This window comes from Neolamprologus brichardi, chromosome 14, assembly GCF_056152115.1.
Source record: "Neolamprologus brichardi isolate AB-2024 chromosome 14, ASM5615211v1, whole genome shotgun sequence".
NCBI lineage: Eukaryota > Metazoa > Chordata > Actinopteri > Cichliformes > Cichlidae > Neolamprologus > Neolamprologus brichardi.
Window position 1 is genome coordinate 26530807 of NC_142117.1, and position 25559 is coordinate 26556365.

Consider the following 25559-nt stretch of genomic DNA (forward strand, 5'->3'; position numbering starts at 1 on the left):
GCACTAAAATAACCAGCCCGGTGGATGGCGAAGCTGTTTACTTAGCGCTGCAATAACGTTGAGGAGGGGGTAGAGAAAAAGTTGTCCATGCAAAAATGCAGCTGAGGTTCACATTATTGAACACCGCTGGGATCAGTGACGTATCCATCTTTGTCTACACAGTTTGACCTAGATTTCTTCATTATTTAAAATCTTCCCTTGAATTTATCTGTTTATGTCTGTTTTTGTTGTTGTTAGATTTAAAAAGTATGAAGATTTAACTCGTGATTGATGCCTTTTCTATCTTGAGACTGCAATCCAGCTGTTCTGAAATGCACACATAAACTTAAACTGCGGTAACATATTTGCAGATTCATCTAGAACAAAGGAGTTTTATTTGATTGAACTGAGTTTGCTTCTTAGGGTGTTGCAATGCATGAAAAAGTTTGTTAATATTAATTTCAAAGTAAATTTCAAAAATGCACTTAAATAAATTATTACTACTGAATGTGTCTTTTTTCTTTATTCTTCATTTTTCCCATATATGCATATTAATTTGTCAACTATATGTATGTAGCCGGATCAGTGTTTGTGTTTCATGCAAATGTTGGTTCTTTATTTGCATTTGAAAGAATTTCAGTAATAATTATAAAATAATAATAACTAGATGACTTCGTGTCATCTAGTTATTATTATTCAGTGCACAACGCAAACGCCCCAGAAGACAATAGAATAACTCAGTTTTGTTTTTGTTTTTTTGATTTATTTATTTATTTTTACAATCAGGGCCTTTACATAACAATGCAAACAAACACACACATGTTCCCACCACCAACAATAATTCACCAAATATTTAACCATAACTGTCTATGCAGGAGATGATGCACAGTGAAACCTGCACGTTAACAGGCATCACTGAGGAGTGACCACTGCATGACAGATGCACTGGAGCTTTCATCTTGTAAACTGTGAAGTCATGGAGCTACTTGAAGCCGGATCACGCCCCCATTACCACAAATTGGCCAATAGGAGCTGAGAGGCAGAGTTGTCCTCCTGGCCGCCATTAAAGAATTCAATACATGAACTGAAATAATGGAAATCTGCTGGACCTATGGAGCAGGCAGAGAAGAGTAGCTGATGAGTAGTCACGTTAGTTTGGGGTGTTTCATTCGTTTTAAGGGTAGTTTTAATATGACGGAGCACCATGGTGGTTTTGGTGAAAAGGAGGGCGGCGTAGCGGGTTGTTTTATTTAGCTGGCGAGCTAACGCTGGAGCTCTGGTATGTTAGCGAATGTGCTAGCAGGCTAGGCTAGCTCAGGGGGAGGAGGGGCGAGTTCCTCCGCTTTGAAATTGTTTCAGAGCAGCTAGCTGCCATTAGCATTAGCATACCAGCATCTAAGTTTTTCTTTTAAGTTTTTGAGCTCGTATTTTTATTGCGCATTTAACTTTTTCCTGTGTTGTATTTAACGCTAGTCTTTCTTCGATTTGTTATCGATGATTATTTAATGTTGAGGTGATGTAGCCGCAAGCTTGCGGCTAACCAGATCAGACAATACATTTCAAATAGGATTGATGAATCGTATAGCGAGAAGCTTACAGTTGACGCGTTCTGGCTGTCTGTCTAACATTAGCTTAGCTGCCAGGCTAGTGGTGTTGGCTAGCGCCGGTTAGAAGTTGACTGTTTAGCTAGCGTCAGCTAGCTGAAGCTAGCAAGTTGGCAGCGCTTTAACGGGATAATTAGAGCTGAACATAGCTTCGCAAGCGAGTTACCCAGATCGGCTATTGCCCCCCGAAGGTGATTGAGAACATGGATTTTAACGTTACAACTACGCAGTGAAAGGATGAGTTCGTGCTTTGTACCAAACGGGGCCAGTTTGGAGGACTGCCACTCCAACCTCTTCTGCCTGGTAAGACTCTGCTCTGTGAGCTAGCGAGCGTTAGCGATCCTGAGAGGCCAGAAAGCCATTTTGGCTAATAAGGCAACAAGCCTTGTAACGTCAGTTGCAGATTGGAGTGAAGGCATCGGGCCTGCAACTAACAAATCGTGATCTGAGCCAACTTTCATAACAGAGCCAGCACATTCTGCATGACAACTATGTTGAAGGCTGGTTGATAAATATGGCACGATCTTGTGTTTACACTGCACTGAGTGCTAAAATATTCCGCTAGCAATAACGTTATTTACATGGTGGTAAAAAGAACAACTAAACGAGCAGTTTCTCTAAAACCAGCTGAACATATTGTTTTCCCTTGATTTAAACTGCACTGCATGCAAATTAATTGTGGCTGTCACCAACCATTTTGAGACAGACCAGTCTGGTTTTAAACTGACAGGTCTGTCATTGGTTGTTAACTTGTTGGTTGTAAATTATTTCCTTATAGTTGTGTGTTATGCCTTCAGGCGTGATCATCTTGGCAAGTGTAAAGAGTACAAGTACAGGAAAACTTTCAACAGTGTAAACAAACCTCAATTTTCAGCTTTGCTTATTCAAAGTTTCCTTTTTCTGTTTTCTCAATATAATTGTAGGATCTATACCTTACAATATAAAGCACCTAAGGCAACTGCTGTTGTGATTTTGCACTATATAAATAAAATAAAATAATTGAATTGAAAGTAATTTTAGCAGTGAAAGCAGTGGCTGGCTTGTTACTGCAGTGTGTTCAGTCAAGATGCATGAAGAGTTATGCAGTAAACAGCTGGAAATTAGCTTTATGCTCTTCAGTTTTTCTCTGTGTTCATTCTCACATTCTGACGTCACTGTTCTTCTCTTTAAGGCTGATTTGACTGGAATAAAATGGCGGCGTTTTGTGTGGCAAGGACCCACCTCCTCGCCAATCCTTTTCCCTGTGACTGAGGAGGACCCGATCTTGTGCAGTTTCAGCCGATGCTTGGCGGCAGATGTGTTGAGTGTTTGGAGGAGGCACCAAACCCCGGGTCGCAGAGAGCTCTGGCTCTTCTGGTGGGGTGATGACCCCAGTTTTGCAGAGCTTATCCACAATGAGCTCTTAAGTAAGTTCATTTAACCTCTCCACGAATTCTGCAAGATTTGTGATTCTGACAACATCAGAGTTTATTAGATGAAAATGTTTATTTCATTTTGCTGAATTAAATTCCAATGTTATTTGGTGATTTACCCCAAATTATATGTGGACTCTTGTGCTTTTGCAGCAGTTAGTTCAGTTTGTGCCATCTGAACAATTTGAAATTGAAGTGTGTAATTGTTGATATTAATAACAAACCTCTCTAGAGATGCTGTCCTGAAATGCTTGCTGCATTAAAAAAAATTCTTATACATTTTTGATGATGCAAAGTCTGATTAAAAATAATTTCTAAGGCCCTTGAATTTGTGGCTAACTGGTCTTTGAATGTCTTTAAAGCCTTGTGAAATTGATTGGCCCTCAGCCATAGAGACGCAGACTTGCATGGTAGGATTAGAACAAGTTGTTGTGCATCACAGTCACCTGACACACTTCTAGATTTCTGGAGATTCAATCCTGCTTTGTTGATATCCATATTCTTAGAGAAGAAGTACCCTTAGGGGCTAACACACAGGTATTTTGTCTCAGGTGTGATGAAGTGTTACTTGTAGAAATTGCTCATTAAAGAGATCAAGTTGGCAACAATTTTTCAAATGTCTCTTGAGCTCCAAACATAGTTGGAAGTTTGAATTTTTCACTATGCAGGGAGTATAGCTCTTGATGATCAGAAAGGAATGGCATGAGTAAGCTTCACCTACAGAATAATTTCTCTGTAATTTAACAAAATAGTTTATTTTCTGTTATGTAAGTCAGTAACTGGGTTGAAGCCTTTTATTTTGGATCACATCATTACATAACAGCAACTTAGACTTTTATTAATATTAAATGTTTTCCTGTATTTATATGCGGTAGAGCAGCTGTAACTGTGGTCTTTTGGGGTTTTTTTGTTTGTTTGTTTTTTGCATAGCCAAATTAAGGCTACACATGTATGACAAAACCAAGTACATTTAACAGTGGTTAGCTTTATCGGGGGAAAAAAGCTTTGATTGTTAAAGTCATCATGTTTGCATCTGCGTTGTTTCAGGTGAGGAGGATGGTGAGTGGGAAAGTGGTCTATCCTATGAGTGTCGAACGCTCCTGTTCAAAGCCATTCACAACCTGCTGGAGCGCTGCCTCATGAACCGGGGCTTTGTTCGTATTGGCAAGTGGTTTGTCAAGCCATACCAAAAGGAGGAGAAGACCATTAATAAAAGGTATGTCCTGCTTTTTTCTAGAAAAATTGTAGGATATTCTGTGAATTGTTAAATTAAAGATGACACTTCGCTTGTGATACTCTGTACTCTTAACTGGGGTTCAATTCAGTCTTTTGTACTGATACAAGAGCATATTCATCTCATAGTTTGCTATCTGTAGGGCCGATTAAGACAAAGTTCACTATGAACCAAAGACACAACAGAAGTTCCTTTCCACATTAAGCCTGAGCTTACACATACGTCAGGGTGGTTTTTTTATAACACAAAAGGACTAATGCAATTGCTTAAGGTAAACATGTCAGTGGAGTGAAGTGCCATGAATTGTGATTGTGCGGAAGGGTAAAACATTAGTCATGTTGGCTGTTGGAGTGTTTTTTTAAAATTCGATTCATGTATGGGTTTTTGTTTTTTTGGCTTTCTTTAATCAGAGCAGAACAAACCATGGAATGTGACATATGTAGGAATCAGGAACGGAAGCACGCATGTGTTAGACATGCTAAAAACAGAGGGTAATTTAAGTGCATGTGTACTGCTTAAGTTATGGGGGAAATTCAGCTGAGCTGATGTGCTCTTTATGGTGTGAAGTTAGTATAACAATATCTGGCCTTTCACATTCTTTAATCATTCACATTACCATTTGTGACGCAGCTTGGGAAATGTTGCATGTGTTGTTTTGACTATGCTGTGGTCAGCTTATATCTGTTTTTAGGGTTGAGCCACCCTTTTCTCTTTTAAGTCTTTCTTTGAACAGTGTAATCACCTCATTAAAGTATTGCCTTTAACACAACATCTGCATCTCTGATATAATCCTTAATAGATACATGACTGTGGTCTGTACCTTTTGTATTCATGTACAACTGACTCAGTGTTGGTTCGCCTCTATGACATCCTTCAGGTCTCAGAAAATTCTGATTCGTGGAATTGCACAAGATCTAATGATGTGATGGATTATGGCAGCTTTTGAATAACATCACTGGCATGGCACATTGTCATGCTACGCTGTTTCATTTGCTGTGAACCAATCCATCTTTTTGAGTACAAGCGCTGATACAGATACCCGTCCAATACCATTGTTGAATTAATAAGTTCACTGGAAACATCCAAGTTGTGTAATAAATAAATAACTACATTTAAAAATGAAATTGTTATTGATTCTTAATGTTATATTACTTTGGAATAAATAAAAATATCTAAGTAGATTTAATATATAATTACATTTATCTAATTTATTTGGCCCTTTCAGCTCAGTGTGAGGTTTTGTGTTTTGTTGTAATTTACAGCCACCCTGGTGTCTCTGCTCTATTATTCTGTTCGCTGTTTCACTGTGTGCACTTCTCGCCACTCATAAAGCAGAGCAGATGAGACAGTTGATTAAGGAAGGTGATAACAAATTGTTACGGAACTTTAAGTGAAATAAATGGTTCTGTTGGAGTTTTAGACCTAACATAATGAAGAAAAGATTTATGGAAAAGCCATGTGAGAAGGCACTGTTCACTGCTTGCTGTAAAATCAAAATTAAGTAACAAATAAGGTGATTTGTTGTTGTAGCCAGTGTGAAATGCCATTGAACTGCTGGTGCCCTTCATGCAGCGTTGCTCTGCTTCTAGCAAAATGTGCTGCTTTAACTACAGCACTGCTGACATGTGATGTAGTTAATGTGGAATGACATAAAACAAAATAGAATAAATAATTCCATTATCGCAGTTACTGATCTCACTGGCTCAAACAGCAGGAACGGTATTGCATCCATAGTTTTCTGTGAAATTGTAGGCTTTTGGGAAAAAAAAGTTAAAGACAGCCATTTATTGTTCACATCTCTCCAAAGCCCCAAACCGGGCTGTTGTTGTTGTACAAATACAAGCTTGAGGTGAACTAGCAACAGCAACACATAAATATCTGCCTGGTTCAGAATGGAGTTGTGTAATGCTGTACCATAAGGGTGGTGACATAGATTTAGCATCTGCTGTTGAATAAGGAGCCTGGAGGACCCCAGAGTTTCCCGACAAGCTCATTTGAGTTTCAATTTCTTGTGTGTGTTCATCCAGGGTGACTTTGTGTTTGATGCACAAGCCTTTGGCTTAGTTCCCTCTGGCTACTTTTTCAATGGTTTTAAAGAGTTTTAGCAGTTGTATAAAAAGGCTGTTGTGTTGAAGAAGAGGTGATTTATTGCTCACTGGTTTTTAGCTTCTGTTTTTACATAAAGAGGTCCACAGGCTTGTTTTGTGGCAGAGAAGCTGCACCTCTAACAGAGGAGTCTGGCAGCCTTGCTGTCGCCTGCCCTCTCTGACTGGTAAACACAGCAGTCTTTGGAAACTGCTGAGTTTGCGCTGTGGTTTTACAGAAATCATGTCAACGAGTACTATTTTAGTGAGTTTTGCTGCCTGGCCTTCCAGACGTGGTTAGAAAATAAAGATGGCATTGTTTTCACATTTCAGTGCTATAAGAATTTCCTATGCATATTTGTGCTTCATATTGTCAGTTTGCTTTACTGCCATTTTTAAATCCGTGTGTATACTGCGTGCACCATCTGATTGGCGGTATTAGCCTTGTGTATGTGGAACCTACCATTATCACCTGAACACGTGATATGAATCAATGAGGCCAGTGGAATATGAAAGGAACTGTATGGTTTCCATTATCTTCACCCTTATCAGCCCTGCCTTTTTTCTTTGAGTCATTCCTTAACAGTGAATGAAAGAGAGTACACCGATAATCTCAGTTGCCCTTAGGGAGTTTATCTTCTAGGTGTTTGAGACAAGTGTTTGTTTATTCATTTACTGATGAGCTTCTGTTGTATACCACTCTTTCTAAGCATAACAGTGCCTGTTTCTGTCTTTGATTCACCTTGCAGTGAGCACCTTTCTTGTGCATTCAACTTCTTTGTACATGGGGACAGCAACGTGTGCACAAGTGTTGAGATTGCTCAGCATCAGCCTCTTCAGCGATTGAGCGAGGAACACCTAAGCCTTGCACAGCAAAGCTCCAGCCCCTTGCAAGGTAAGATCACAAGAGTTGTGCACAGTAGTCATGCATTAAATGGAACTAGACCAACGTTTTGGGGCGATCGTGGCTCAAGAGTTGGGAGTTCACCTTGTAATCGGAAGGTTGCCGGTTCGGGCCCCGGCTCGGTCACTGTGTCTTTGGGCAAGACACTTCACCCGTTACCTACTGGTGGTGGTCAGAGGGCCCGATGGCGCCAGTGTCCGGCAGCCTCGCCTCTGTCAGTGCGCCCCAGGGTGGCTGTGGCTACGATGTAGCTTGCCATCACCAGTGTGTGAATGTGTGTGTGAATGGGTGGATGACTGGTTGTGTAAAGCGCTTTGGGGTCCTTAGGGACTAGAAAAGCACTATACAAATACAGGCCATTTACCATTTGTTTTTAGTATTAAAGTAATTAAACTCTGCCCTACAGTCATCCTGAGCCCATATGGCTTGAATGGGACCCTCACTGGCCAGGCTTTTAAGATGTCAGACCACCCTACTCAGAAGCTTATCGAAGAGTGGAGGCAGTTCTATCCCATCAGCCCCAATCCCAAGGAGGTCCAGGAAGAAAAGTTGGAAGATGCGGACTGGGAGGATGACTCCCTGGCAGCTGTGGAGGTCCTTGTTGGTAAGGCTTCTTAGTATGTTTATAATGTGTTGGTTGATCACTGAATGCAAGGAAGGAACAGAAAGGTAAGTTTATTGATATTCATTTATTTAGTCATGCCAGTTGAAAAATACAGTGCTACATTTTCAGCTCTTCTTGATATGAGGATGACATACCTGCCAACATTTTGGTCTAAAAAAAACCCAGAGTCCAGGAGGATTATGTATTTATTTGTAGGAATGAGGGTGATCTTGATGGCACAGTATCACAGTAAATGCACTGTTTAAAAAAACAAAAACCTTTAAAACAAACAAAACAAAATGCACTAAATTCCTATTTTAAAAATATTTGCGGTTTTGCACTTCAGTCCAATTGGCAGAGCACAGAGAGTTTAGTACTGTTTGTCCAGCTCAGGGGGCGGCTCATTCTGAGGGAAAATGTGAGTGTTACTCATCCAATTCAAAACGGTTGGAAAATGTGTTGTTTGTGTTTTTGTTCACGTTTGAGTTAGCAGTCTAGTAAGTTTGATTCGGTGCATAGGTTTCCAACTTTACTTAAATCAAGCTTCTCATGTGCTCAATAAGAATTGCTCAAGTGGTAAAGCTACAGCTAAAATATTGAGCGATCCATTTACCTGTGCCAAGAATAACTGTACATCCTTTGAAGCAGGTTGTGGGTCACCAGGTTGGATTGACAGATTGATTAAAATTGCATGTGGGTCGATTGTGTGCGTGCAGACTGCAATTCATACCCAATCTTGCAGTTTTGGTAAAACTAGGCAAAGCTTAAAGTTTCAACCCTCATCCACCAGTTAGCTTGTTAGCGTAGGCCAAAATTATGGCCAAAATGGTTATCAGGATTTTATTACCTGTTATTTGTTATAATTATTCATTGATTTGTAGTCACATATTTTTTACTTTTTTTTTTGTGCTGTGATCTTGGCGGCACATATCTTGGTAAACATTAGTGCTTTAAGATCCATGTTGTGCTACATTCCTGCTAATGTACAAATATTTGGATCAAAGTAAAATAGATCCCCCCCCTATTCATCTAAATTCAGTACATTCTTAAGAAAAAAATTTAAAGAATTGTACCAAAACTAGAGAGACAAGATTAATAAATGAACAGGGCACTGCTTTCACATTTACACGGTACTACAGTCCTTTATTCACTTGACAAGTGCATCTCTTGGAAGCAAATATAGTCTTTTTATTTCATCTATTTTGCATCCAGGATGGGTATCAATAAAACCTCTAAGTAAAGTACTCGACAGCTGTGTATCCCTGTCCATGTCCCTTGCGATGTTTTGCATACAGTTCAGCTTTTGGCACACTGGAAAAATAACAGTGCAAGGGAAAACGTATCTGTTGTCCAGTATGTAGACAATTTTCCTGAAGTGCTTGTGATTGCGTGTTTATTGGAGACACATTTTTGGCCAAATGGAATCTGATTTCATTTGTGATTTCAGTGCATATTTGTGAGCTGGATGGATACGCTGGTTTGCTTTTATGGACGTTTGAATTGATGTTGGACAATTCATGTTAGCAACCATTGCATTATCTTTCTTGGCTTTCATGTAATCAGTATACTGCAATTCGTGGTGTGTTTTTTTTGTTGTTTTTTTTTTTTTTAGAAGGTTCAATAAGACACAGTTCTACAGCACTCCTTGCATGCGATTATGGCTGCAACGATTTGTCGAGTATTTCAAAGAATTCAATTATTAAAAATTTGCGACACAAATTCTTGCTTCAGTGCTTTGTTAAAGGCACGGCTCCGTAGTGCGGCACTGTTACCATGGAAACCAACATTTACGACTAAAAACAGACCTGCATTACAAATGTATTTAAAAGCAGCGTGTGAATCAAAAGTTTGACAACATTAAGCCCACACAGCCCCCAGTTTTAAACAGAAATACTGATAACACAGCAGTGGTGATCAAGACGATGGCACAGTTTAATGTGGAGCCGGAGTCTGTTTGCACACCGCAAAGAGGCAGAGCCGGTACCAAGATGGTGAGCTCAGGGAGAGTGAAAGAAACAGTGTTTCTAGTGTCCAAAACAGCAACACTGTTCTTGTAATCACCATTAAAACCTTTACTGGGGAAAAGCGAGTCTTTAATCAAAGCACCTGATCAACTAACACTGACCTCAAGAAAGGCAAACTTTGTAACTGCTTCATCCACCACAATTTGTTTCACATAGTGAAAAATCTCCAGTAAGCCTCCAGAATATGTATTAAAATATGCAGATGAACTTTTAACTTAGTCTGATACCATGTTTAAATTATACAACCTGCTGAAGGCTGATGGCAGCAATCCAATTTTACATAGAAGTGAACAAGGGTGTGAGTCTAAAGCAGGGCATGGTGTCTTCTAGACCAGATTTATTTCAAGGTTTTCAGAACATTTTTCAGATTGAAAGTGAAATAATATAAAATTCTGTCTCAATTAAGTTGTGTTAATATTTAAAAATATAAAAATTAAAGCGTTTTTCACAATCCAGTAAAAATGAAATGAAATGTAAAACTCTGAGCCACTGACCTGAGGAATTTTAGGTTGGACACTGAATTATTGTTAATATTAAATAATGTCTACACCATCATAACATCTTGTTTTTAGCAGCACATAAGCTTTGCATCAAAGCACGGGGCAAACTTCAGAATGCTGATGTGGTTGCTTCTCTTCGTTGCAGCCACCACATTCTCCTTACAAACAAAAACTTACTCATTCACGTTCACACTTAAACACATGTACCAAAACATATAAGCCTTCCAAGAAGACAGAGTAAAGATTTTTTTTGTGCCTTAGTTTAGATGGCATATTTATCTTATTTTTTTTGACTTTGACTCTACTTGAGAGTATTTATATATTTCTGCATTTAAGAAAATGTTTTCTTTAAAAAAGAAAACTTAATGTGGCACGTAAATACCAAGGGTTGGGTTTTTTTTTTGTTTTGTTTTTTTGACAAATGAAACAGATGATGGATGCAACAAAAAACACTGCAATTTCTAAAAACCAAAAGAGCTCTTGAGCTCTGACTATTTATTATTGCTCATTAATAAGATAAAATTATTTCTTATTCTATTAATCGATGGAATAATCTATAGATTACTTGATTACTAAAATAATCGAAAGCTGCAGCCCTACACGTGATTTCGTCTTTAACATCACTTACCATAAATCTGAATATTTCCAAACAGATTATCTTCCGCTTCAAGCGACAAGCTCTTCACTTTGGTTTTTTTGTTTTGTTTTGTTTTGTTTTTTATTTGTTTGTTTTTTTTTAAAAAAAAACAAGCTCTTCACTTTGTGCTTTACTAGACATTTTATTTTTTAGAATTTCTTTCTTTAAACGTGGTGTTACTGATACAGACTTATCCAGGAAAACCTCAAGCTTTACAGTGCAGGGAGCAGCTGTGATTGGCTGTCATACGTCATTGTTTATGGAGCAACTAATATGCTTTTGGTTTGCGGTCTGTTGGTGAAGCACATGCTTCCAGTATCCCCCGTTCATTGAACTGTGGGAAGCCAAAGTCATGGTTGAGATCAAAATCAGAATATTTGTGCAGCCTTACAATTATTAATAAAGTATAAAGTATAATAAAGTTTGAATCTCGTGTAAATTACGAGTGTATCCTGGGAAAACAGCAACACAGGAGGCACCTGAGATGTTAAATACGGGAAAGCCCGAGAAAAACAAGAGTGTTGGCATTTATGCGATAAATAGATCAGTCTACAGCAGCCCTAAAATGTGTCTGTTTTTTGTGTTTTTGTTTGTTTGTTTTAAAGAAATCAGTCCAAATTGTTCTCTCTGTCACTGGTACTTTTGAGAGAGACTATCCTTTTTTTTTCTCTCTTTTTTTTTTTTTTTTTTTGTAGAGTGAAGGTGAATAAATGAGTCAGTTATACCAAAAAGTTGCATTTAAAAATGTGTATTTGGTTTGTTCAGTTCTGTTTTGAATTTTCATGCGGAGTTTTTAAAATGAACAAATGTCTTTACTTTTGTCTTTTTCAGCGGGAGTAAGGATGGTTTATCCTTCCTGCCTGGTGCTTCTCCCTCTGTCGGACCTCCCTACTGTGGTCCCTCAGGGCTCAGCCAACGCCTCAGGAAGCTTGTGTGGTGCTCAGCAGGGCCAGGCTGCTAACAGAGATCCTGCCATGTCCTCTGTCACTCTGACTCCTCCAACGTCACCAGAGGAGGCTCAGACTGGTAAGAATTACAATTAAAACTACATGTTCATCAGCCTTTATTTTTGTGAGACTCTGCATACCACTGTATTTATTTATTGTATTTATTTTTATCATCTTTATCTTACCTTCTCACAGATTATCAGCCTGCCCAGAAGTGGCTCAAGTTGTCTTCTGCATCTGATGGCTACAGCTCTAACAACACTCTACACGGTGGTAAAATCCCTCGCAGGATGGCCAGCCAGATGGTGGAGTCTGTATGGCAGGAGTACAACCTAAACCATACAGGGAACAAGTATGTTTTTGGCCATCTCTTTAAATTTGCATTTGTTCTGGTTTTGCCTCCATCCAGATGGATAACGTGTTTGTATTCCCACTCTTTCTAGGAATAAGTTTACTTCATTGACAAATGGAACCTGTGAGGAGGAGACAGAAAAAACAGGACTCTGGGATTTTGTGGAGCCAGCTCATAGGCTGCATTGTAATTGCGCAAGGTATGTTTAGTGAAGTTAATTCACCAGTGATTTAGTTATTTATTTTAAATATTTTATAGCCATTATTTGTTTTATTCCAAACAGACATAAGAATTCGAAACAGCGGTCTAGCAGCACCTCAGGACACCCACCTTCATCAGGACAGCCTGCCCTGCCAGCCCCCAAGCACAAGCTGGGTGAGAAGCTGGAGAAGGGGGAGAAGCAGCAGAAGAGGCCACAGACACCTTTTCACCACCGCAACTCTGTGAGCGAGGAGCAATCCCTGGAGCCTCAGACCCAGAGGCTTTGCCTCAGATCGCAGGAAGAAGGCTCGTATCCCAGCTTGCACCATGTGGACACGGTGCAGTCTAAAGCCCCTACACTGCACGCCCACGGCCCTCCTGCAGACCTTGTTGGATCTCCACCTCCCCCTCCTCTCAGCCCACACCCCTGTGATCACGTAGAAGTTGACATGACTCCTGGTGGCATGAAGAGCTCGTCAACTCCCATTCACCAACCATTCTACCCGCCATCAGTGGAACCTTGTCAGATGCCACCAAAGGGCTCATCTGAGGAGCCTCAGATGGAGAACATGCCTATGCCTTTGCCCTTTCCCTCAACCTACAATGAAACCCTTGAACCCACCATCTTTGTAGGTTCTGCCATCAGCCCCAGTGATGACTCCACCCATAATCCATGGAAGTATTTTCTCCTCCCTCAGAAAAAGCCCTCAAACTTCCTGACACCCCAGCTACCTTTAGATAAAATGAGAGAGGATTCTGCAGGTGGTGGAGGAAGTGAAAGTGGTGTAGTCTCTGTCACAGAGTGAGTGTCTGATGTCTGATCGGCGGATGCTTTAAAAAAAATCTTTTTTTTTTTCTTTTTGTGAATTTAAAAATAATGTATTTGCATGCCTTAAAAATGTCTCTCCCCTACACCCCTCCCAGGTTGATGTCAGGATCCTCGCATCCCCTGAAAGTGTCCCAAGAGCTCATCAAGACTTATACACAGCGGAGAAACAGCCATCTTGCTTCCACCTCAGGAGATGAAGAGCCTAGTGAGGAGCCAGACCCTTATGCCTTCGTCGAAGGAGATGAGGAGTTTAGCTTTACTGAGAAGAAGGACAAGTCTGGAGCTGAAAAAGATGGAAACAAGAAACACAAGGTGGGTCCTGACAAAGGCTGAAATCCTTGTTTATTGTGATATTTGATGAAATCTACTTTCAGTCCCTGGTAAAGTACATGTTGGAACTAGTTATTTTGAACATTTCTGTGTTTTTATATTAAAGGAGGTGAATCATTTAAACATTTTCACGTCTGTTCCAGTGCTTATTTCCTTCATTTCTCTGTGCTGCATAGTAGTAGTTGCCTTTTGAGAGCACACACTGATATTGCTGGGTATTGACCATTAGTACTTAATTAGTAAACAAAATGTGTCTCTATCACAGGTCCTGTTAATTAAATTTGCTTTTACATACTTGTCAGCTTCAGTCATGTTTGCTTGCTCAGATATTTACTGATGTAAAGTACGTTTTGGTTTCTAGTGCCAGTACGTATACCCTAGTGAATCACGAAAAGACTGTGCAGTCATCTTGATAATTGAGTCACATTTTTCTTATCAAATTCTCTTGTGAATTTGTAGAAGAAAAGTTGTGTAACAAGGATCAGCAGATGATTTTAGATGTTTCAAACCTCACCCTGTTGTGTTATGGCTAACTCTGAAAATCAGCACTCGATGGTCTGCAAAATAGTGACCTTCATTTTAGGAACATGTTTGATAATCATAGCTTTGTATGCAAGTACAAATAGTGGAAATTTTAATGACAAACAAGTGGTCATGACGATAATTACTGTCATCTTTTTATTTAACCAAGGTGGATGAAGGAACTGGAACTTCTGCAGATGGTGAGAAGTTTATTCATTCTTGCTTGGAGATTTCTATGTATGTTTATTTGTTTGCTTTAATTCAAAAAATGTCCCTCAATTTGTTTTGTGGTGTAGATGGACAGTGTCCTACAGGCAGTAAACCCTCAGCCTCGACCAGCCTCATCCACGAGAACGACTTGGCTGTGTCCTACAGCGACCTAGATAAAATCTTCAATTCAGATGAAGATGAGCTAGCAGTGAGTGCATGTTGTGGCATATTCAGGAGCTGATGGTGATGTCTCCTCATGAAGCCTGTTAAAACTCCAAGATGTACTGAATATGTTGACTTGTTTTCCCCATTGCACAGCCTGGATCCAAAAGAGCTGGTGTTGGTACAGATGACAAGTTTGGCTCTAAAGATACTAAGCCAACTGCACTGGATCCCCTGTCTTGCATAAGTAGGAAAATCAATCATCAATTACTCATTGTGCATCATGGATCATAACTATGTAAGTTGTTGTTTCAAGAGAAGTAATAATGTCTTTTCCTTAGGCTCAGTAGACCTGCACACAATGTTTCCCACCCCACCCTCCCTGGAGCAGCAGGGTTATTCTCCCATGAACTCTGGCAGCAAGGACAGCTTAGAAGCAGGGGCGGGGCTCACCCTGTTGGACGGCAGCCAGCTTAATAACCACTTCAAGATGGAGGTGGAGGAGGGTTTCTGCAGCCCTAAGCCATCTGAAATAAAGGTACAACACATCACGCAATTACCAAGTAGAGAGGAAACTGTGATCATTTTTCTTTATTGTTAAATGACCTGTATTTTTGTTTTCAGGACTTCTCCTTTGTGTACAAGCCAGAGATGTGTCAGTCATTCATTGGCTGCTCAATGTACGCCCCCCTGAAGACACTACCCAGCCAGTGTCTGTTGCCTGTCAAACTACCAGAAGACTGTGTGTACACGGCAAGCTGGACCATGGGCAAAATGGAGCTGATACCCCCAGTGTCCAACACTAGTCTCCTCACTAAAGATAGGTAAATGCATATACTGAATTAGCTTTTTCCCATCTTGGATGTGTAATCTGTTGATCAAGAAGGGTTTTTCTCACAGTTTGAGTTTTAGTCTTCAACTTCAAATTTGTACTGAAAAGTGACGTATTACACTTATTTCCAGCTCTATATTTTTATTCATTCACAGTTTGCAGGTTTCACAGTTCAAAGTGATCATTATTTATCTTCCAAAGAGCCTAAACCAGCCATCAAGTCATCCTATGTCTGAAACAAGTTTATTATGTGCAGGTATCATGTCGGTGGCTGCACATAATGAACATTGCAATGTATGTAGAACAAGAAAGAATGTAAATGCATGTAAACAGTACTCTTCAGCTGCTATATAACCAAACATCTCAACATGAAACCCTAATCACTGTTCATCTTTATATAACAGTAATGTCCCCAGTGTGGAGCCTGACTATAGCCAGACCTACACCCCGCAGACCCACCCGCCCTTCATGTCCAGCAGCGCTCCTCCCAGCAACAGTGGTGCAGGTATTCTACCATCCCCAGCCACACCACGCTTCTCTGTGCCCACACCGCGCACGCCCCGCACTCCACGGACTCCACGTGGCCCATCCAGCGTCCAGGGCTCCCTCAAGTATGACAGTTCTGACCTTTACTCTCCTGCCTCCACGCCCTCCACCTGCCGACCCCTTAGTTCTGTTGAGCCAGCCACCGTGCCCTCAATTCCCGAGGCTCACAGCCTATACGTCACGCTCATACTTTCAGAGTCAGTCATGAACCTCTTCAAGGACTGCAACTTTGACAGTTGCTGTGTGTGTGTCTGTAACATGAACATCCGTGGGGCAGATGTAGGCGTATACCTCAAGGACAACGGCGAGGCCCAGTATATATGCACTTGTGGTTTTAGCGCTGTTACCAATCGGCGCTTTGGCCAGTCAGCTGGGCTCTTTCTAGAGGATGAACTGGACGTAGTTGGACGGGGCTCTGATGCTGCTCGAGATACAGAGCGGTGTTTTGAAGAGCTGCGAGCTTCTACATCACACAAAGCCAGCAGCCTGAAGGAGAAGCCTCCAGATGAGTTAATCCTGTTGCTGCAGGACCAGTGCACCAATCCATTTGCCTCGATGGCTGGTGTGGAGTACCCCAAACCAACTTCAGCCCCCAGTTCGTTCCTAAGGGTGGAAGAGAGAGACTGTTATAACGACTGCTACATGGCACTGGAGCATGGCAGGCAGTTCATGGACAATATGTCAGGAGGCAAAGTCGATGAAACACTAGTGAAAAGCACCTGTCTTCATCAGTGGCCCAAACGCAAATGTATGTATTCTCACATTACTGCTGCTTTAAATGTAGAGTTCTTCCTTATGTGTTTCTAGCAGAAATGTAATACTTGTTTCCTATTGTTTCTCCACTTGTAGCAGCAGACATGAGCAAGCTATACTCTGTGGATGTCCTCCGGGTGTTGTTGTCCCTCCAGCCTGTGCTGCAGGACACCATTCAGAAGAAAAGGAGTGTGCGCTCTTGGGGCGTTCAGGGGCCACTTACCTGGCAGCAGTTCCATAAAATGGCTGGGAGGGGATCATATGGTGTGTCGAAAGCGTTTTTTGTCTGTTTGTTTGTTTTATAGAGATAAATAGAATATTGTGGAAGTTTATGGCTTTGTTGTCTTCAAAGACACTAACTTGTCTCCTTATCTTCACAGGTACTGATGAGTCTCCTGAGCCTCTGCCCATCCCAACCTTTCTGGTTGGTTACGAATATGATTTTGTGGTACTGTCTCCTTTTGGGTTGCCCTACTGGGAGAAGCTTCTCCTGGATCCTTTTGGTTCCCAGAGGGATGTGGGATATGTTGTCATTTGCCCTGATAATGAGTCTCTGCTCCGCGGGGCCAAGACCTTTTTCAAAGATCTAAGTGCAATGTATGAGGTATGCACCTGGCAGTTTATTAAACTCACCCTTCCTGTGCTGACATGTCTACAGAAACAGTTTTGTAGCTCTGCAAAAGTGATTCACACTGTTGCACTCTCTTTTCTTTTCTTTTTTTCCTCTCGACAGGCATGCCAGCTGGGGCAACACAGGCCCATCTGCAAGAGTCACCCAGAGGGCATATTGAAGGTTGGCACCAAAGAAGGCAGGAGCATGACAGAGCAGCCTCTTAGTGACTGGTTCGTTAAGATGGCTGCCAGAGAAGGAAACAATGAAGCCTTTAATAAGCTCAAACTCTTTGCTCAAGTGTGCTGCTATGATCTAGGTAATGTGATTGCTTGTAGTGCTGAAAACCTAAAGTAAGTAAAATCGCATGGTTTGTAAAAATGATGATTTATCATTTCATTTTTATTTTGGGATCCATTTCAGCTCCATACCTGTCAGAGCAGTCTTTGGATAGCTCTCTGTTGACCCAGCGGAACCCTACCACAGCCGCCACCCCCTCCTTCCAGACCTCTAGCTCTTCCAGCACTTCATCAGGACTCCAGAGCACCAACACTACCGGCTCCAACACCAGCTCTGCCCAGCCTGCCCAGGTCAACAGCACCCCTCCCTCTTCATCCTCAGGCTCACAGACTATCGGGGGAATGACCTCAGCCAAGCCAAGTTCCTTCTCGCCATTTGGAACAGCAGGCTTGCAGGGTGGAGCGTCTCAGAATGGACCCCAGCCAAACTCTCAGGGCACAGGGGGAATGGCTGAAAATGGATCGTCTGCTTACCAGTCTCAAGGACCCACTGAGAGCCCAGAGAGGTAGTTAGATCTGCTGTTACATCACCTGGCCAAAGGACCAGTGACCTTATGCCGTAACTAGGCGGCTGTTGTCTTATCTCTCCATATTTCCCAAAAATTGTTACAGAGTCATATTTGTTTTTGTTTTTTTTATGCACAGTCACTTGGGATCTGTGACGGTTCATGAGCCAGATTATATTTTGAATCTTTTCCTAGCAAATGCCAGTTTGCTCATTTCAATTATTTCTATTTGACAGAATATCTCAAGTAGTAGAGCGTTGTAGTTTGGTACTTAGCTCACAAGCCTTTTCATAACTGGTATGCATTCATGGGATAGATAACCAGTGCTGAGTTATTATTTTAAGCTGAGATGGAGATTGTTTCTACAACTGCTTTACAAAGACAATCTGATAAAAACACACTGACGTGCTCAGTTCCTCGACAGTTCTGTGAGACACCTTCTTTCAAAGGTCACCAACACGTACACATGGTTTGTTTGATATGTGGGGTTTTTAGGCATTCATTGACCAAATAGTCTTATCGGTTGTAGATTATATTTAAGGTTGATGAATGACCACATTGGTAACACTGCATAATCAGCAGGGAAAGTTCATCCTCTGGCTAAAAAAGTATTGTGTGTCACGTGTTTTGAAGGCAGTATAATATTAGTGCGATCTGAAGTTTTGTTATGGCAAAACACATCTCATGAGCGCTGCGTGTCTCTACTTTCATCTCAGTAATTTTATTTTTACATTTCTTCCGATGGGAGCTGCGCCTGCCAAGATTTGGCTTGAGCCATTTTCATACATGATATTTGGACAGTTTCTTTCACATGTAGCACATAGCAGGCACAATTATACTGGAAATACTGGAGTTTATGTCAGGGAGCTACCTAAATAAAATGTGCACGCGGCAGTATACAAACATCCATTTGCTGGAGATAAATACACTGAACAACTACAAAGTGTGGATCAACAGAGCCCAGAAAAGTGTGGACTTTGTAGTTGGGCTGGCAGGTTAAATAGTGGCTAATATCTAATCTGATTGCTCTGAGTGTTAATTTTTGTTTTTTTCATGTGCATGTCTTTCTAGTAATGTCTACAAAAAGGTTAAGGCTGCACAGGACGCATGCAAAAAGCTTCAGTTGCACACTGTGAACAGTAATATGAACATTATTGACAGATCTGATGAAGATAATTTCTTGGCCTGTTTCAGTAATTATCTGCCTAATTTTTAACAGCACAATGGAGAGAGACAAAGTGGGTAAGCCAACAGACGGAGAGTCCCATGCTGTGTCTTACCCGCCTGCTATAGTGGTGTACATCGTCGACCCCTTCAGCTACGAAGACACAGACAGAGAAGTCCATTCGAGTACCTACACAATGGGCCTACTGCGCTGCTACATGGAAATGCTCCACATCTTGCCTGCTTGCATCAGAAACTCTGTCTCTGTGCAGGTAGAACAGCACTCTTAATAGTTTTAAAATTTTATAACTGCAGATTAAAGATGCGGCTAAATATTCTGCGTAGTGTATAAAAGAACAGACTCCAAAAGTCAAAGATATTTCACAAAATAAATTCATTTTCTAAATATAATCTACAGTTTAATAACATCTGCTCAGTTTTCTACTTTGGTTATAATAGAGAGGGTTACCAGCTGCCACAAAGGGAGGTGAGAAGGAGCGGGGGAATCATTAGCAGGCACTAATGGAGGTGGTAACTTCCACACCTGTGATATAGTGGCACAAGATTGCATCAGTATGCCAGAGGGAGTTCTGAAACACAAGAGGCGTGAATGTGCTAATGGTTTCAGTACAGCAGCAGCATAACGGTGTGGGCTAATATCCATTCAGTCCTATTGCTGCAGACATGCTAATCTCTCAGATGTGCTGTCATTAACTCTTCCTTCGAGCTAAGACGTGGCAATATTCTTAGTTTAGTAAACAAACGGTTTGGTTTGACCTCCGTCTTCTATGAACAATATAAGATTAAAGATACCCGTACTTCTTATCATAATTATAATTACCATAATCACTCACACTTGCCAGTATAGTAACAGTACTGGTAATGTGGTGCAGATGTTTACAAGTACTGATGTGCACAAAGTCTTTTCACAAAGTTTTAATATTTGGGGGGAGAAACATTTGATCACTCAAATATATATGCAAGGATTTGAAGGTGTGGATGCCTTTCACTGGGAGCTACAGAGACTGTTACAGCGTTCCTGTGGATTAATACTTTTAAAACCAATTCTGATCTTTGGATGAAGCAGAAATTTCACGTTGGGATTAAACTTACTTACAGCAGTGTAGTTTTTGAAGTTCAGGGTTCACTAATGTTTCTTTCACCATAAACTATTACTAAAAAGTGCGCAATTGTCAGAAAGACCTGTTTTGAGATTTCCATGTCCATGAATGATCTTCTACAACACAACCCAGTCAGTAACACAGAGAAACTTTCAGTAAAAACAAATGTGTAGTGAAGCTTAAGTCTAACAAATCCATAAACATCCAGCACTACAGGCTGTCCTAAAATGCCTTTTTTCCTCCTTTTGTGTCAGATTGTTCCCTGCCAGTATCTGCTCCAGCCGGTGCACAGCGCAGGGCGCCACGTCTACAGTCAGCACCTCAAGTCGCTGGCTTTCTCTGTGTTCACTCAGTGTCGTCGGCCTCTTCCCAACTCCACCAATTTCAAGGCTCTGACGGGCTTTGGTCCTGGTCTTGCCATTGACATGGCACTCAAGAACCCAGAGGTAACTACCCTGATGCTGAACTTCTGAGTTTTGTTGAAGCTGTATGTGTACAGACAATTATGCTGTTGTACCTTCTGTCACTCTCAACTTGAATATGGTTTTTTTGTTTGTGTGCTGTGCAGAGGCCTGAGTGTCTGCGTCTCTACACGCCACCCTTCATTTTGGCTCCAGTGAAGGACAAGCAGACTGAGCTCGGGGAGACGTTTGGTGAGGCATCGCAGAAGTACAACGTCCTGTTTGTCGGCTACTGTCTGTCACATGACCAGCGATGGTTGCTGGCCTCCTGCACCGATCAACACGGAGAACTGCTGGAGACCTGCATCATCAGCATCGATGTGCCGAACAGGTGCCTGTTCACGAAAGATTTACCTCAGTACCACAGAATCAGTTTGGTTATTGATACCTAAGTCTTTGTAGTTGAGTGTAAAACAATCTTAGTCAACAAAGACTAAATATGATAAATGTCTTTGTTTTAAGACTGAAATGAAACATTTTTAAACAATAAAGGCTAAACCCACTGTGGAAAGTAAATGACACTAAATTAAACTGAAAGCTAGAGAATCAAAAGTAATTAAAAAGCAAAACTACCTCATAAATGCATGTCTGTATTATTGTTGCTGCAGGGCTCGCAGGAAAAAGGGCTCAGCCCGACGGCTGGGTCTGCAGAAGCTGTGGGAGTGGTGCCTCGGCCTGGTGCAGCTCACGTCACTGCCATGGAGGGTCGTTATCGGGCGGCTTGGAAGGATGGGGCACGGCGAGCTGAGAGGTACACACTTCAACAGTGTCTGCAGAGCGGGCAGTTTATACACACACACACACACACTTATGTGCTTGTGTCTTGTCTGTTTCAGACTGGAGTATTCTGCTGAGCAGGAGGAACTTGCAGTCCCTCAGCAGGCGACTGAAGGAGACGTGCAGGATGTGCGGCATATCTGCTGCTGACACTCCCAGCATCCTTAGCGCCTGCTTAGTTGCCATGGAGCCTCAAGGTTCCTTTGTGATTATGCCAGGTAAAAGAAATAATATTTAAAGTTTGGCTAGTTTCACTTCATTTACAAAAAGCCTGTAAATCTGACAGCGCTCTCCTTCGTCTCGTCTCTGCAGACTCAGTGTCGACAGGCTCTGTGTTTGGTCGAAGCACCACCCTTAACATGCAAACATCGCAGCTGAGCACCCCTCAGGATACATCCTGCACACACATACTGGTATTCCCCACGTCAGCCATGGTGCAGGTCAACACTAACACTTCAGAGCCCATCGACATCGACACCTTTAACCCAATAAATCCCGGTATGTTTTCACAGCTCACAGAGCTGCTACAATATATTTCTGCTCAAAGCTGAAAAGCCAGAATGACACATTTTTCCCTCTCTGCAGATGGATCAGAGGGAATGAACATCTTTGATTTGTTTGAACAAGACATGGATCCAGACTTCATCAACATCCTGCCCAACTCCCCCACAACCTCCCCTGTTCACTCCCCGGGCCCCCAAGGGGGAGATGGAAGCAAGGTCTGCCACCTTTTTCACGAAATCACTCGTCAATATAAAATGTCAGATACAGACTTTAAGATTATTAACAGGCTGTGATGTATGAACCACTCGGCAGGAATTAAACAACTTCTTCTGGTTTTCGTCCTCAACTTAATAGTTACATTAAAAAAAAGAAAAGAAAAGCATGCTAATGAGCAAAAAAAATTAGATGCCCCTTGGTTATGAAAATATGATGCCTGTTTTGGCTGCAGTGATGCTCTGATCGATGACTTTATCACCTTCGTTTCGCAGGGTCAGAGTACAGATCGGATGGAGTCTCACGAAGAAGCGCTCAACATCTTGCAGCAGCCGATGGCTTTGGGTTACTTTGTCTCCACAGCGAAGGCCGGACCGCTGCCCGACTGGTTCTGGTCAGCCTGCCCCCAAGCCAAGAACCAGTGCCCACTCTTTCTCAAGGTGACTCATATCTGTACTACTAAAATTATATGTTTATGAAGTCTTGAGTAATCACAATAATGCCGTTCTTCAACAAAATGCCTCTTTGTCGTCGTTGCTCTGACCTATCGACAGTGCTGCTTGTTTACTGGTTTAAGAATACTGACTCTTTTACATCAGTTGATGAAATAATGAGATTTTACAGCTCTACATGCAGATGTGTTGAACCTGAAGACTCTGATTTCATTTGTCTCTTTCTTTTCCAGGCCTCTCTTCACCTGCACGTGTCTTCTGTCCAATCAGATGAGCTTCTGCACAGTAAACACTCCCACCCCCTGGACTCTAACCACACCTCTGATGTGCTCAGGTATGAACTGTAACCAAACTCAATTTTTTAATAATTAGAAAGACATTTGTTTCACTCCCAGCTTTATTAACATTTCCATGTACTCCTCCGTCATGCCAGATTTGTTCTAGAGCAATATAATGCCCTCTCCTGGCTGACGTGCGACCCTGCCACCCAGGACCGGCGCTCCTGTCTGCCTGTTCACTTTGTGGTGCTCACCCAGATGTACAACTTTATCATGAACATGCTCTGAACTCTAATGGGATCAAACTGCTGAGATTTGATTGGAGGGATCGCTCAGACATGTTGTGGATTTCCGGCTACAAAGACACCCCGACACTCGAAAGGACCTCACACTCCATCAGGGTAAATGTGGACGAAGCACCCTCCTCTTCCTCCTCGTCCTGGTGTATCTCTCAGAACTCTAACTGGAAGTTTCCAATGAATCAATCAGATGCCAAGAATCCATTTTATCACTTTGGATGATCAAGGGACATTTCATAAAGGAGAAAAATGTCTTTTTAATGACTGTAGATTGCAATCTATGAGATTTTATCATAATGAAATGCCTGCATATATTATTTATTGTAAGTTTTTAAATGTGGAATTTTTAATGCTTAATATCTTTTATATATTACAAATCCTAGAGGGTGTGTACATCTCACTGTACAGGAATTGGTATCAAAAGTGTAATTTTTCTCAAATACAAAACAAAAATCCTGTTCAAGTGAATTTGCTGTAGATTGCTTTTAGAATATTATTTTTTCAAAGGGGTACAGACCTTTCTATTGCCATGCTGTAATAATGAAGTAAAAGCTGGCCTGGGCATTTGTGTCCCACCCAATGAGTGGATGAGACTTACCTCTCTGTCTACTTTGGCTCCAGAGTCTCTTGCACAGTAACTCAGTGAGCTCTGAAGAGGAATTAAAAGGTACATTGTCAGATTATATATTTTATATAACAGATTTAGGTAACTGTGTGTGTATATGTGTACATAGTAATTGTGTGCCGCTACTGATGGTGCAGCTTCTGTTTTAGGAATAAAGTGTCTACCTTACTGTCTTCGTCTTTATCTTTGTAGCTGCTTGCAGCTGTCATAGTCTTTTGTATATAAATACAGCCTCAGGTGAACAACAGCGCTACATGTGGCATGCTGCCTCATTATTTGACAAAACCAGTGTGTAAAAAAAAAAAATAATAATAATAATAATTACATACTGACTGTATCCAAAGGAATTAAGAGGACAAGAAGCAGTCAGTCAAATGTACTTATTTAGTGATTGTCAGCAAAACGGAAGAGTGTTGGACAGTTTGCTGGTTTGGAGTAGTGATGTGTGTTAAAATGATACTGAGGAATAAGAACATCAACGGTGCTCTTAATGAACTAACCATCAATCTGGAAATGGCCTTAAAATTTTTCCCAAACAGTGAAAAAAGGGGAAAGTGTTCAAGACAGTATTCACAAATTCAGCCGAGCAATGCTCAGAGAAACTGCACAACACAGGCACTACCTCTCAGAGTGTAAAGGCCTCAGCATGTTAAAGTTCATGACAGCACTGTTGCCAGAAAAGTCAGCAGAAAGTCCCTTGTCTCTAATAACAACATGGCAGCACAGCTCAGGTTTGCAAAGTTGCATCTGAATAAATTAGAATGAAGTGGAGATGCTCAGCTGTAACAGACAGGGCAGAATATCAGCCTCACACTAACTTAAGCACAGTGGTGCTGATATGGGGTTGTTGGCCGGTCACAGGGCCTGGGTAGCGGGGCTATGACAGAGAACTAGGGGCACAGAAGGGGAAAAAAATTTCAGATTAAAGTCTAAATACTTGCTAAGAAGCTGTCTTGTGATATAAATCTTCTCTACTGCACGAGGCTGACCATCAGTTTTCTTTGCGTCTATCCGCTGTCAGCCGTCTCATGTTGCGCAAATCTGCCAACTTTTCCAGGTTTATTTGGGTTTTTCCTTCTGACCAGATGCAGCTTTTTGCGCCATCTCTTCCAAGCCATTATTACTACACTGTGTTTATGTGTTAAAAGATAAAATAATTTCTTTGTTATTGAAACTGATTCTGAAGGGCTTCACAATTCTCTAAATATTATTTCGACTTTATTTGCAAAAAGAGCAATGGCATTTTTTTTCATAATGTGTCCCTAACGTGCCTTTGTAGTCCAATAGCTAAAGCTTGGCCCAAATTGGGTCATCTTAAGGTTATTGTCAACAGTGGTTCTATAAGCTTCTGAATCATGGGGTAGGTAAGAATAAAATAGAATTAGTCTAGGAATTTAAAACTAATAATAACTAAAATATTAAGCAACATATATACATACACACATATACATATACATGCTGACACTTTATATTTATTTTACGTCTAAAGCACTTTACACAAGAAAAAACAGGTGCAAATCAGAAAATCAAAGTGAAGAATTACCATAAAGGCAATTTAGGCATGAAGCTGATCACTGAAACCCA

At 41.2% G+C, this 25559-nt stretch overlaps 1 protein-coding gene across 2 annotated transcripts; it reads left to right on the forward strand.

Annotated features, from left to right (window-relative positions):
* The first annotated feature begins 1040 nt into the window (after window positions 1-1040).
* On the forward strand, window positions 1041-24143 carry LOC102782467 (mediator of RNA polymerase II transcription subunit 13-like). Of its 2 annotated transcripts, XM_087851034.1 has the most exons (30): window positions 1041-1886; window positions 2755-2989; window positions 4043-4211; window positions 7063-7208; window positions 7624-7821; window positions 11814-12008; window positions 12125-12281; window positions 12373-12480; window positions 12565-13284; window positions 13407-13623; window positions 14333-14363; window positions 14460-14581; window positions 14692-14782; window positions 14877-15073; window positions 15160-15359; window positions 15772-16661; window positions 16763-16930; window positions 17047-17270; window positions 17400-17595; window positions 17700-18081; window positions 19301-19517; window positions 20621-20812; window positions 20935-21158; window positions 21436-21578; window positions 21664-21822; window positions 21917-22102; window positions 22190-22323; window positions 22597-22761; window positions 23007-23107; window positions 23207-24143. In XM_087851034.1, exons 1-30 carry the CDS (start codon window positions 1821-1823, stop codon window positions 23337-23339), a joined length of 6366 nt encoding a protein of 2121 aa, XP_087707160.1. In that variant the 5' UTR covers window positions 1041-1820; the 3' UTR covers window positions 23340-24143. The 2 variants fall into 2 exon arrangements, with proteins under 2 accessions (XP_087707160.1, XP_087707159.1); XM_087851033.1 differs by having other exon boundaries at window positions 14333-14581.
* Window positions 24144-25559: the final 1416 nt, after the last annotated feature.

Bases quoted from the DNA above. Each gene is read 5' to 3' on its own strand.
- LOC102782467 (XM_087851033.1), top strand. From the start codon at position 1,821: ATGAGTTCGTGCTTTGTACCAAACGGGGCCAGTTTGGAGGACTGCCAC. The intron at 15,360-15,771 runs GTAAATGCATAT...TTTATATAACAG, and splicing joins AGTCTCCTCACTAAAGATAG to TAATGTCCCCAGTGTGGAGC. The intron at 21,579-21,663 runs GTACACACTTCA...TGTCTGTTTCAG, and splicing joins GGGGCACGGCGAGCTGAGAG to ACTGGAGTATTCTGCTGAGC.